Source organism: Oncorhynchus gorbuscha, linkage group LG24, assembly GCF_021184085.1.
Source record: "Oncorhynchus gorbuscha isolate QuinsamMale2020 ecotype Even-year linkage group LG24, OgorEven_v1.0, whole genome shotgun sequence".
NCBI classification, from domain to species: domain Eukaryota; kingdom Metazoa; phylum Chordata; class Actinopteri; order Salmoniformes; family Salmonidae; genus Oncorhynchus; species Oncorhynchus gorbuscha.
The window spans coordinates 50446955-50459454 of record NC_060196.1 but is presented as its reverse complement, the minus strand read 5'-3'; the positions used below and the strand labels follow the sequence as shown (position 1 = coordinate 50459454).

Sequence of the window (12500 nt, the reverse complement as noted above, 5' to 3'; positions counted from 1 at the left end):
GGAATGGAGAAGAAAGGAGAGGTGAGGAGAGAGAGAGAGGGGAGAGGAATGGAGAAGAGAGGAGAGGTGAGGAGAGAGAGGGGGGGAGAGGAATGGAGAAAAGAGGAGAGGTGAGGAGAGAGAGAGAGGGGAGAGGAATGGAGAAGAGAGGAGAGGCAAGGAGAGAGAGAGGAGGAAAGGTGAAGAGAGGAGAGGCAAGGAGAGAGAGAGGAATGGAGAAGAGAGGAGAGGAATGGAGAAGAGAGAGAGAGGAGAGGAATGGAGAAGAGAGGAGAGGAGAGAGAGAGAGAGAGAGAGAGAGAGGGGAGAGGAATGGAGAAGAGAGGAGATGTGAGAGGAATGGAGAAGAGAGGAGAGAGAGGAGAGGAGAGAGGAATGGAGAAGAGAGGAGAGGTGAGGAGAGAGAGAGAGGGGAGAGGAATGGAGAAGAGAGGAGAGGAGAGGCAATTAGAGAGAGAGGAGAGGAATGGAGAGGAATGGAGAGAGGAATGGAGAAGAGAGGAGAGGAGAGGAGAGGAATGGATAAGAGAGGAGAGGCGAGGAGAGGAGAGGCAAGGGAGAGAGGAGGAGGAAAGGTGAAGAGAGGAGGAGAGAGAGAGAGGAATGGAGAAGAGAGAGGAGGAATGGATAAGAGAGAGGCAAGGGAGGCAAGGAGAGAGAGGAGGAGGAATGGAGAAGAGAGGAGAGGAATGGAGGATAAGAGAGGAGAGGCGAGGAGGAGAGGCAAGGAGAGAGAGAGAGGAAATAAGAGAGGAGAAGAGAGGAGAGGAATGGAGAAGAGAGGAAAATATGCAGAGAGAGAGGAGAGGAATGGATAAGAGAGGAGAGGAATGGATAAGAGAGGAGAGGAGAGGAATGGATAAGAGAGGAGAGGCAAGGAGAGAGAGGAGGAGGAAAGGTGAAGAGAGGAGAGGCAAGGAGAGAGAGAGAGGAATGGAGAAGAGAGGAGAGGAATGGATAAGAGAGGAGAGGAATGGATAAGAGAGGAGAGGAATGGATAAGAGAGGAGAGGAGAGGAATGGATAAGAGAGGAGAGGAGAGGAATGGATAAGAGAAGAGAGGAGAGGAATGGATAAGAGAAGAGAGGAGAGGAATGGATAAGAGAGGAGAGGAGAGGAATGGATAAGAGAGGAGAGGAGAGGAATGGAGAAGAGAGGAGAGGAGAGGAATGGATAAGAGAGGAGAGGAGAGGAATGGATAAGAGAAGAGAGGAGAGGAATGGAGAAGAGAGGAGGGGCAAGGAGAGAAGAGAGGAGAGGAATGGATAAGAGAGGAGAGGAGAGGAATGGATAAGAGAGGAGAGGAGAGGAATGGATAAGAGAAGAGAGGAGAGGAATGGAGAAGAGAGGAGGGGCAAGGAGAGAAGAGAGGAGAGGAGAGTTAAAACATCAATGCATAATAGTTTTATTTATACTTTATCTGAGTCTTGCTTTGCATTATGTGTGATGGATACTCCCACTTTATGTATCTGGGATTTATACAGGTGATCTCAGATGAAAACCTATCTTTCCCAACATCCAACTTTTGTGCACTACAGAAGTAGTACACTGTAAAGGGAATAGGGTTCCATTTGGGAGTCAACTCGGGGCTGGCTTACAGTATGATTTCTATAGCTCTGGTATCTGGTATTGAGTGACGAGCTTATTCAAAGAGGAGCAAGTGTTCTTGCTGTGTTGTCCCACAGAGATCAGCTAGCTCAGTTTACCCCCAGGCTCTGACACAACACACTGTCTGTCAGGGGAATCACAGATCACTCTGTCTAAACTATCTACACACAAAGATCAGCTGACTGTCCAGCTATACACAGACATTACATGACTGTCAGTCTATATATGATACACAACATCACGAAATGGTATACAAGATAATCACCGGTTGCTATTAAATCTACACAGGCCTAAGTGCTAGTCCCAAATTTCCGGTCTGCATACACAGAGAAGACTAACATTCATCTACATCTACACAAAACAATCACCTGTCTCTGTCATATATACTCTATGTAGCAGACCACAGAATGAGTTGCATTCATTTCATTGAAGGTAATGTTGTAATCAGCCCTGCCCTAGGTAACCACAGCGATGACATCCCAAACCACCATACATACGGAACCAATCAGGCTGGATGGTGGGGGTCAGGGAGAGAGAGAGAGAGAGAGAGAGAGAGAGAGAGAGAGAGAGAGAGAGAGAGAGAGAGAGAGAGAGAGAGAAAGAGAGAAAGAGAGAGAGAGAGAGACGTGGAGCTCTGCACGCACAGACCAGGTCCCAGTGGGGCCTAATGACTGGCTGGGGGGGCCTGGCTAGGGGCCACCACAGCCCAGCCACGGCCACGCCATGGTGGGAACAGCCAAGGAAACTCAGGCCCAGGCCCACACCCCCGATAAGGCCCGATAGCATCACACTCACATACCCAGAACCCCAGAGCCATGTGGTGGACTGACCTACTCAGCCTCAGCCCTGCTCAGTCTGAGAGTGAGAGTGAGAGTGAGAGAGAGGGGTGGGGGGTGATGTTGAGGGGGACTGTTGCGCTAATTATTGCGATAAGTCTGACTTAATACATGTCAACTGTCATTTCATGTAAAATCATTACACATTTTGTATGTTAATCCTTTCCTCTCTGCTATTTGTGATGTGTGAAACAACTGTTAGTTTGGTCTGTACTGGCCATCCACCCTTTAATGGTTTAAGGTAGAATTTGGGCAGGGTTAGCTGATCCTAGATCCGTGCCTCAGGGGCAACTCCTAGCCAGAGCCAAGGAGGATGTGTCACAGACAGGCCCAGTGAGAGGCCCGCCACTGCTGCTGAGCATTCTGGGTAAACTGCCCATGTGTCTGTTGGGACGCATCCAGCAGGGCCAATCAAATGTAGACAAGGAGGAGGAGGTGGGGGGGGAGTGGAAAGAAGAAAACAAACAAAAGAAAAACAACAACACACAACCACAGTATGTGTGTGTTTGTGTGTGTGTTTGTGTGTGTACATGTGTGTGCATGAACGTGTGTGTGTGTGTGCGTTCATGCACGTGTGTGTGCGTATGTGTGCCTACCAACCTTTAGTGACTTCCAGGACTCTACTGCTCCCAGCCAGTGTGGTGTAGATCTTCCTAATGAGATCCATGTTGTTGAGGAGAGAGTTGAAGCCGTTAAAGTAGGAGAAACTGACCTGGTGAGATGTACTGCCCCCGGCCACCTGGGACAGAGAGGGGTGGAGAGAGAAAGAGAGAGAGGAGGAGAGAGAGAGAAGTAGAGAGGAGAGGTGAGAGAGAGAGGAAGGGAGGGGAGAGAGAGAAGTAGAGAGGAGAGGTGAGAGAGAGGAAGGGAGGGGAGAGAGAGAAGTAGAGAGGAGAGGTGAGAGAGAGAGGAAGGGAGGGGAGAGAGAGAAGTAAAGAGGAGAGGTGAGAGAGAGAGGAAGGGAGGGCAGAGAGAGAAGTAGAGAGGAGAGGTGAGAGAGAGAGGAAGGGAGGGGAGAGAGAGAAGTAGAGAGGAGAGGTGAGAGAGAGGAAGGGAGGGGAGAGAGAGAAGTAGAGAGGAAAGGTGAGAGAGAGAGGAATGGAGGGGAGAGAGAGAAGTAGAGAGGAGAGGTGAGAGAGAGAGGAAGGGAGGGGAGAGAGAGAAGTAGAGAGAGAGGGAGGTGAGAGAGAGGAAGGGGGGGAGAGAGAGAAGTAGAGAGGAAAGGTGAGAGAGAGAGGAATGGAGGGGAGAGAGAGAAGTAGAGAGGAGAGGTGAGAGAGAGGAAGGGAGGGGAGAGAGAGAAGTAGAGAGGAGAGGTGAGAGAGAGAGGAAGGGAGGGGAGAGAGAGAAGTAGAGAGGAGAGGTGAGAGAGAGAGGAAGGGAGGGGAGAGAGAGAAGTAGAGAGGAGGGGTGAGAGAGAGAGGAAGGGAGGGGAGAGAGAGAAGTAGAGAGGAGAGGTGAGAGAGAGAGGAAGGGAGGGGAGAGAGTCACCGAAACACACAAAGTGACATTCCCATTCAATGGTGGGATGGAGGGATGGTGGGATGGAGGGATGGTAGGATGGTGGTATGGTGGAATGGAGGGATGGTGGAATGGAGGGATGGTTGGAATGGAGGGATGGTAGGATGGTGGTATGGTGGAATGGAGGGATGGTTGGAATGGAGGGTTGGTGGGATGGAGGGATGGTGGAATGGAGGGTTGGTGGGATGGAGGGATGGTGGGATGGTGGGATGTAGGGATGGTGGAATGGAGGGATGGTAGGATGGAGGGATGGTGGAATGGAGGGTTGGTGGGATGGAGGGATGGTGGAATGGAGGGTTGGTGGGATGGAGGGATGGTGGAATGGAGGGATGGTGGGATGGAGGGATGGTGGGATGGTGGGATGTAGGGATGGTGGAATGGAGGGATGGTGGGATGTAGGGATGGTGGAATGGAGGGATGGTGGAATGGAGGGATGGTGGGATGGTGGAATGGAGGGGTGGTGGAATGGTGGGATGGAGGGATGGTGGGATGGTGGAATGGAGGGATGTAGGGATGGTGGGATGAGGGGATGGGGGATGGAGGGATGGTGGGATGGTGGAATGGAGGGATGGTGGGATGTAGGGATGGTGGGATGTAGGGATGGTGGGATGGAGGGATGGTGGAATGGAGGGATGGTGGGATGGAGGGATGGTGGGATGTAGGGATGGAGGGATGGTGGGATGGAGGCATGGAGGGAAGGGGGATGGAGGGATGGGGGATGGTGGCATGGAGGGAAGGGGGATGGAGGGATGGAGGGATGGTGGGATGGAGGGATGGAGGCATAGAGGGATGGAGGGATGGTGGGATGGAGGCATAGAGGGATGGAGGGATGGGGGGATGGAGGCATAGAGGGATGGAGGCATAGAGGAATGGAGGGATGGAGGCATAGAGGGATGGAGGGATGGAGGGATGGAGGCATAGAGGGATGGAGGGATGGGGGCATAGAGGGATGGAGGGATGGAGGGATGGAGGCATAGAGGGATGGAGGCATAGAGGGATGGAGGGATGGGGGATGGAGGCATAGAGGGATGGAGGGATGGAGGCATAGACGGATGGAGGGATGGAGGCATAGAGGGATGGGAGGATGGAGGCATAGACGGATGGAGGGATGGAGGCATAGAGGGATGGGGGGATGGAGGCATAGAGGGATGGGGGGATGGAGGCATAGAGGGATGGAGGCATAGAGGGATGGAGGGAAGGGGGATGGAGGGATGGGGGATGGAGGAATGGTGGCATGGAGGGATGGGGGGATGGAGGGATGGAGGGATGTAGTAAAGGAGAGAAAAGAGTTAATAGAGTTAACACTTAAAATAGAGACTCAAAGTGTATGAACTGCACACTGTCCTCCCAACACAAGTCTTTCACTGCACACTGTCCTCCCAACACAACTCTTTCACTGCACACTGTTATCCCAACACAACTCTTTCACTGCACACTGTCCTCCCAACACAACTCTTTCACTGCACACTGTTCTCCCAACACAACTCCTTCACTGCACACTGTCCTCCCAACACAACTCTTTCACTGCACACTGTTATCCCAACACAACTCTTTCACTGCACACTGTCCTCCCAACACAACTCTTTCACTGCACACTGTTCTCCCAACACAACTCCTTCACTGCACACTGTTCTCCTAACACAACTCCTTCACTGCACACTGTCCTCCCAACACAACTCTTTCACTGCACACTGTCCTCCCAACACAACTATTTCACTGCACACTGTTCTCCCAACACAACTCCTTCACTGCACACTGTCCTCCCAACACAACTCTTTCACTGCACACTGTCCTCCTAACACAACTCTTTCACTGGACAGTGTTCTCCCAACACAACTCTTTCACTGCACACTGTCCTCCCAACACAACTCTTTCACTGCACACTGTCCTCCCAACACAACTCTTTCACTGCACACTGTCCTCCCAACACAACTACTTCACTGCACACTGTCCTCTTAACACAACTCTTTCACTGCACACTGTCCTCCCAACACAACTCTTTCACTGCACACTGTCCTCCCAACACAACTCTTTCACTGGACAGTGTTCTCCCAACACAACTCTTTCACTGCACACTGTCCTCCCAACACAACTCTTTCACTGCACACTGTTCACCCCACACTGTCCTCCCAACACAACTCTTTCACTGCACACTGTCCTCCCAACACAACTCTTTCACAGCACACTGTCCTCCCAACACAACTCTTTCACTGGACAGTATTCTCCCAACACAAATCTTTCACTGCAAACTGTCCTCCCAACACAACTCTTTCACTGCACACTGTCCTCCCAACACAACTCTTTCACTGGACAGTGTTCTCCCAACACAACTCTTTCACTGCACACTGTCCTCCCAACACAACTCCTTCACTGCACACTGTCCTCCCAACACAACTCTTTCACTGGACACTGTTCTCCCAACACAACTCTTTCACTGGACACTGTTCTCCCAACACAACTCTTTCACTGCACACTGTCCTCCCAACACAACTCTTTCACTGGACAGTGTTCTCCCAACACAACTCTTTCACTGCACACTGTCCTCCCAACACAACTCTTTCACTGCACACTGTCCTCCCCACACTGTCCTCCCAACACAACTCTTTCACTGCACACTGTTCTCCCAACACAACTCTTTCACTGGACACTGTTCTCCCAACACAACTCCTTCACTGGACACTGTTCTCCCAACACAACTCTTTCACTGTCACAGGAATTATGTCTCTCCATTTAAGTCTGTTTAAAAGGACATAAAGTAGCATGGGTAAAATATTGCGGATATTCATCTTGTACTGTTCTAGATTGTGGGGGTGGGGAGAAAAGACTGGAAACCATCCGTTTCACTAGATGGCGCTGTTTGCTTTACAGACACAGCATTGTGCCCAACACAGCTTGCAGTGAGGGAGAGAAGCCATCTGCAGGAGGAAGAGGCTACTTGGGTTGAAGCTTCTCGTTTCCTTACAAAAGATCCATTTATCTCAAATCCAAAAACCAAGCAACCTCTGCTGTTCACTGAAACATCATATTACTGTGCCCTGGCCACGACATCTACACCCGAGCCATGTAAAGGGACACAAAGGGAGAGAAAATAAAATAGTTGGGAAAACTGAGCATTCTATTTATCATGTATCAGTGTGTGTGAGAGAGATTAGAGGGAGAGTGTGTGTAAATGTTTGTATAGTGTGTAGGCCTGGTTCCACACACAGCCTTGTCTTAAATGTGTCTGCTGTAATGGCAGTGAGTGTGTGTTTACTAACATGGACCCTGAGATGGCTGGTTTATGAGGTAAACAATGTGGGAGAAATGACAGAGTTCACTAGGTGTTTATAAAATGGGCTAGACGTGGAAGGAGACACACACACATTCTAAAGACGCACACACATTCTAAAGACACACACACATTCTAAAGACACAAACACACACAAGGGAAACAGACAGAGACACAAACAAACGTGTGACATGAGACATACTGTACATACTCACTCACACAAACATACCATACTTGTGTTCATTTTTTCTATCACACACAGAGAGAGAAAAAGAGAGGACACGAAAACAGCCGTGTGTGTGTGTGTGTGTGTGTGTGTGTGTGTGTGTGTGTGTGTGTGTGTGTGTGTGTGTGTGTGTGTGTGTGTGTGTGTGTGTGCGTGCGTGCGTGCGTGCGTGCGTGCGTGCGTGCGCGTGTGAAGGGAGAGACATTTAGCTGCATGGTTTGATGCCAGAGAGGTTTGAGGGAGCCCTTTCCTGCAGTCAGATGACCTAGAGGCCTCATGGGTGGAATGTTATTCACATTCTTCATAATTTCATCATGAATCAACTTTTCTTGTTTTTTAAATGTTGAAAATCCGGTGTTTCTATGTCAAACAGTTTTGTTATATTTCAGTCTTCTCTGATGTATATAAAGTGTAATATTGGGATGCAAACTGGAATACATTTCAACTCTAAATCTGACTTGGTACAGGTGTCTTATTTTTTAAGCCCATAACCATGTGTGAGGTGGATACTTTTGTTTCAAGTAGATTTGTTTAAGACTACCAAGAAAGACTGTGTGACCCTGATTTAGCCCACTGCAGTAAAAGGCTTTAATGACACGTTAGGGGAAGGAAAGGGAGAATTATAGAGGAAGAGAGCGAGAAGGATGAGGGATAGAGGGAGAGAGGGAGGAGAACCAGAGAGCCAGACCCACCGCCACCAGGCTCTCCTCCACAAAGGGTGTGAGCATGTGGGGCCGGATGGTGACCATGATGTCCCTGAAGTCCAGGGCGGAGATGGAGCCGCTGTGGGCCTTGTCCCTCTGAACAAAGGCCTGCCGTGCATGTTCCAGCTGCATCTCCTGGGGAGGAGACAGAGGAACACACACACAGATTAACAACACACATAGACATATACACAAGCACGCACACACACAGTCTTATACAGCTAACCTTGTGGGGACACACAATTCAGTCCCATTCAAAATCCTATTTTACCTAAACCCTAACCTGTACTCTTACCCTTACCCTAACCCAAAAACCACATCTTAATCCTAACCCTAACCATTAACATAATTGTAACCCTAACCCTTGAACCCTTGGTTCCAAGTAAAATCCTTTTCAGTTCCAGATAGAACCATTTTGGATTCCATTTAGAACCTTCTGTGGAAATGGTTCTACATGGAGCCCAAAACGGTTTAACTTGGAACCAAAAGGGTTCTACTTTACTTTGAACCAACAAGGGTTCTTCAAAAGGTTCTCCTATGGTAACAGATGAAGAACCCTTTAAGGTTCTAGATGGCACCTATTTTCTAAGATACCCTTTAAATCACATAGATACCCTTTAAATCACATAGATACACAGCCTTTAAATCACATAGATACACAGCCTTTAAATCACATAGATACCCTTTAAATCGCATAGATACCCTTTAAATCACATAGATACACAACCTTTAAATCACATAGAGACACGGCCTTTAAATCACATAGATACACAGCCTTTAAATCACATAGATACACATCCTTTAAATCACATAGATACACAGCCTTTAAATCACATAGATACACAGCCTTTAAATCACATAGATACACAGCCTTTAAATCACATAGATACCCTTTAAATCGCATAGATACCCTTTAAATCACATAGATACACAACCTTTAAATCACATAGAGACACGGCCTTTAAATCACATAGATACACAGCCTTTAAATCACATAGATACACAGCCTTTAAATCACATAGATACACAGCCTTTAAATCACATAGATACACAGCCTTTAAATCACATAGATACACAGCCTTTAAATCACAAAGATACCCTTTAAATCACATAGATACACAGCCTTTAAATCACAAAGATACACTTTAAATCACATAGATACACAGCCTTTAAATCACATAGATACACAGCCTTTAAATCACAAAGATACCCTTTAAATCACATAGATACACAGCCTTTAAATCACATAGATACACAGCCTTTAAATCACATAGATACACAGCCTTTAAATCACAAAGATACACTTTAAATCACATAGATACACAGCCTTTAAATCACAAAGATACACTTTAAATCACATAGATACACAGTCTTTAAATCACATAGATACCCTTTAAATCACATAGATACACAGCCTTTAAATCACATAGATACACAGCCTTTAAATCACATAGATACCCTTTAAATCACATAGATACACAGCCTTTAAATCACATAGATACACAGCCTTTAAATCACATAGATACACAGCCTTTAAATCACATAGATACACAGCCTTTAAATCACATAGATACACAGCCTTTAAATCACATAGCTACACAGCCTTTAAATCACATAGATACCCTTTAAATCATACAGACATTCCTAGCGTCAGAGACATAGAGCAACAAACACACAGACACAAACAGAGACATCGTCCTGTTCGGTTAAACCTGGTAACATTATATTTCTGTGACATGATTTAGACATGTTGTGCAAAATGTTGTCCTCTTATAACATTTTAATGACTTCAGGTGTACCTACAAATACACACATACACACTTCTCTGAGAAGCAGGATGGCCGTTGATGACCCCCTTGACGCCATTTTCCCTCTCAGTTACAGGGAAACAGCATTTGGCGGAGCTGCAGTAATTTGCTCTCTCCTCCTCCCCTCCCCTCCCCTCCACTCCTCTCCTCCTCTCCTCTCCTCTCCTCTCCTCTCCTCTCCTCTCCTCTCCTCTCCTCTCCTCTCCTCTCCTCTCCTCTCCTCTCCTCTCCTCTCCTCTCCTCTCCTCTCCTCTTTCCTTTCTCCTCTCCTCTCCTCTGTCTTCTCCTTCTCCTCTCCTCTCCTCTCCTCTGTCTTCTCCTTCTCCTCTCCTCTCCTCTCCTCTGTCCTCTCCTCCTCACGCTGCTGGTGTTTCTCTCACCAGTCCAAATCCCCCATTAAGGCACTCCAGGGGATACACATGCAGACTGGCTAATCACCTAACTGCTCACTATTTCACAACACACACACACGGCACAGCAGCTTCCTCCTCTGTGGATCGTAGAGACAACAGACAGGCTCATGGGAAGACTCCAGTGGGGCTTTGAAATGAAAAGCCATTATCACTACTGTACCTGTGACCACACGTCTGGTGAGACACCCTGTAAACAATACCACTTCCTCTGGGCTCATACTGAAAATACCACAATTCAAACAACTGTAAAACTTGGAATACCAATAGGCTACTTACTGACTTTATTTCAGTAAATTAGAGATGTTATTCAATATTATTTTTACATGGATTTTGACTATAAAAACTCTACTTCCTCACTACCATCCTTTGTCATAAGAACTCCTGTGTCTAAGTCTGAGTGACTAACATTTTTGATAACATAACAGGCCCCAGGCTACACTCAATAACCCTAGAAAACAGTTTCAGGAGATTGACACCTACATAAAGCTGAAAACAAAGGGGAGAATAAGTAGAGACATTTATCCCAAAAGAGGTGTGATCTGCAAACCAGATTTCTGTGAGAGCAGGGTGTCAGGAACAAGCACTTATGATTCTGCATAGGAGCTCGTCAGCTACCTACTGCCATATATAACGATCAGTTAGGAGAGTCATCATTAGGGGAGGTTATAGTGAATGTACTGGGGGGGGGGAACATACAAAGGAACATATCGCAAATAAACAAATCATTTGGGAATGGGACAATCCCAAAGACGCTTTTCAGTTGGTTTTTGAACCTTGGGATAAATAGGTCCAAACCAATAAACATGTGTGGGGGGAAAGAAACTACCACAGATAAAACAGCGAATGAAAGAAGAACTGGAGCGGTGTAGTCCAAACAAGAGAGAAAGGAGGAGAAAAGAGAGAATAAAAGCCTGTGTGTGTAGAGGAAAAAATATCCCTGAGCTGTAAAGGCTGGACAACACAGCAGAGTTAGGAGCTGCCTGGACTGCCACAACCACATGGAACAACAGAACAATTGCGGCCCAGAATCTAGTCAGTTTACAGTTTTATTGTAACTGAGTGTTTTAGAGACATGGTTTTCATTTCAGGAGGAGAGCTTAGCGTCTGACGACCAAATCACAGACCGCCACAGTATTTACACTCACTTTAATTGTTCCTGGACTGGACGGAATAAAAAACATTTGACGAGCCACTTCTGTTTTGGGTTTTGATAAGAAAGACGTTGGCGTCTTTCCTGCTGTTTAAGGTCTTTAAACAATGGAATACCTACAGGAGAAATACTGTACAGATTCCCTCTAACTGTTCCCAGTGGTTCCGATCAACACACACCAGATTAAAGTCATTACTGACCCTTAAAGCTACAGTCTGGGATTCTGTTTTTTCCCCCCAGCTAAGTTGGTGAATATCAAGCATTGAAATTACCATTGAAAACACAACCCCAGATTATAGAGTGTAGCTTTCAAAGCCCAGACATAACTTAACAAGGCCACATTAATGCCCTCCATCCATGTTCGGTGTGCCAGCCACAGACCTATACTGTATATTGGTGCCCAAATTCCCAAAACAATGAATTTAGCAGTATTGATTGTATTATTCTTTGAGCATAGGAACATAGTATTAGCCATGGCAACATGTGCAGAATTGCAGAAAATTAGCTTTAAAACGGTTAAATGTTCTCTCAGCTCCATGGCAGAACATGTAGAATCGCATGAAATTAGCTTTAAAATATAAAAATTTTCTCTCACCTCCATGGAAAAATGTGTAGAATTGCAGGAAATTAGCTTTAAAACAGCAATAATTTCTCTAATCTTAAAAATGTACAAATTTCTCTACACAGCCAAGATGGGGGGCTCTAAAATTCAGCCGCGCTGACTGTCCGACCGTGCCCATTGCCCCTGCCACGTCCACCACCTAAGCTCCTTTCTGATCCTGAAAAATTATGGTTGCATCCTAAATCGCACTCTATACCCTACATAGTTCACTACTTTTGACCAGTACCCTATGGGCCCTGGACAATAGTACTGCTCTATATAGGGAATAGGGTGCCATTTGAAATGCAAATCATGTCATTTTGGAGAATCTCTGGCATCCACCGAGACAGTAACTGGCGAAATATT

General features: G+C 46.8%; 1 protein-coding gene across 1 annotated transcript in view; it reads right to left on the bottom strand.

The window, feature by feature from the left end:
* The window catches only part of LOC124012837 (calcium-binding mitochondrial carrier protein Aralar2), an 89750-nt gene that overhangs the window by 54150 nt on the left and 23100 nt on the right, over positions 1 to 12500 (bottom strand). The window contains exons 6-7 of the mRNA XM_046326830.1: positions 8151 to 8297; positions 3044 to 3182 (exon numbers count right to left, since the gene is read on the bottom strand). Of these exons, the coding sequence (XP_046182786.1) occupies positions 3044 to 3182; positions 8151 to 8297 (286 nt within the window). The remainder of the gene's footprint in view (positions 1 to 3043; positions 3183 to 8150; positions 8298 to 12500) is intronic.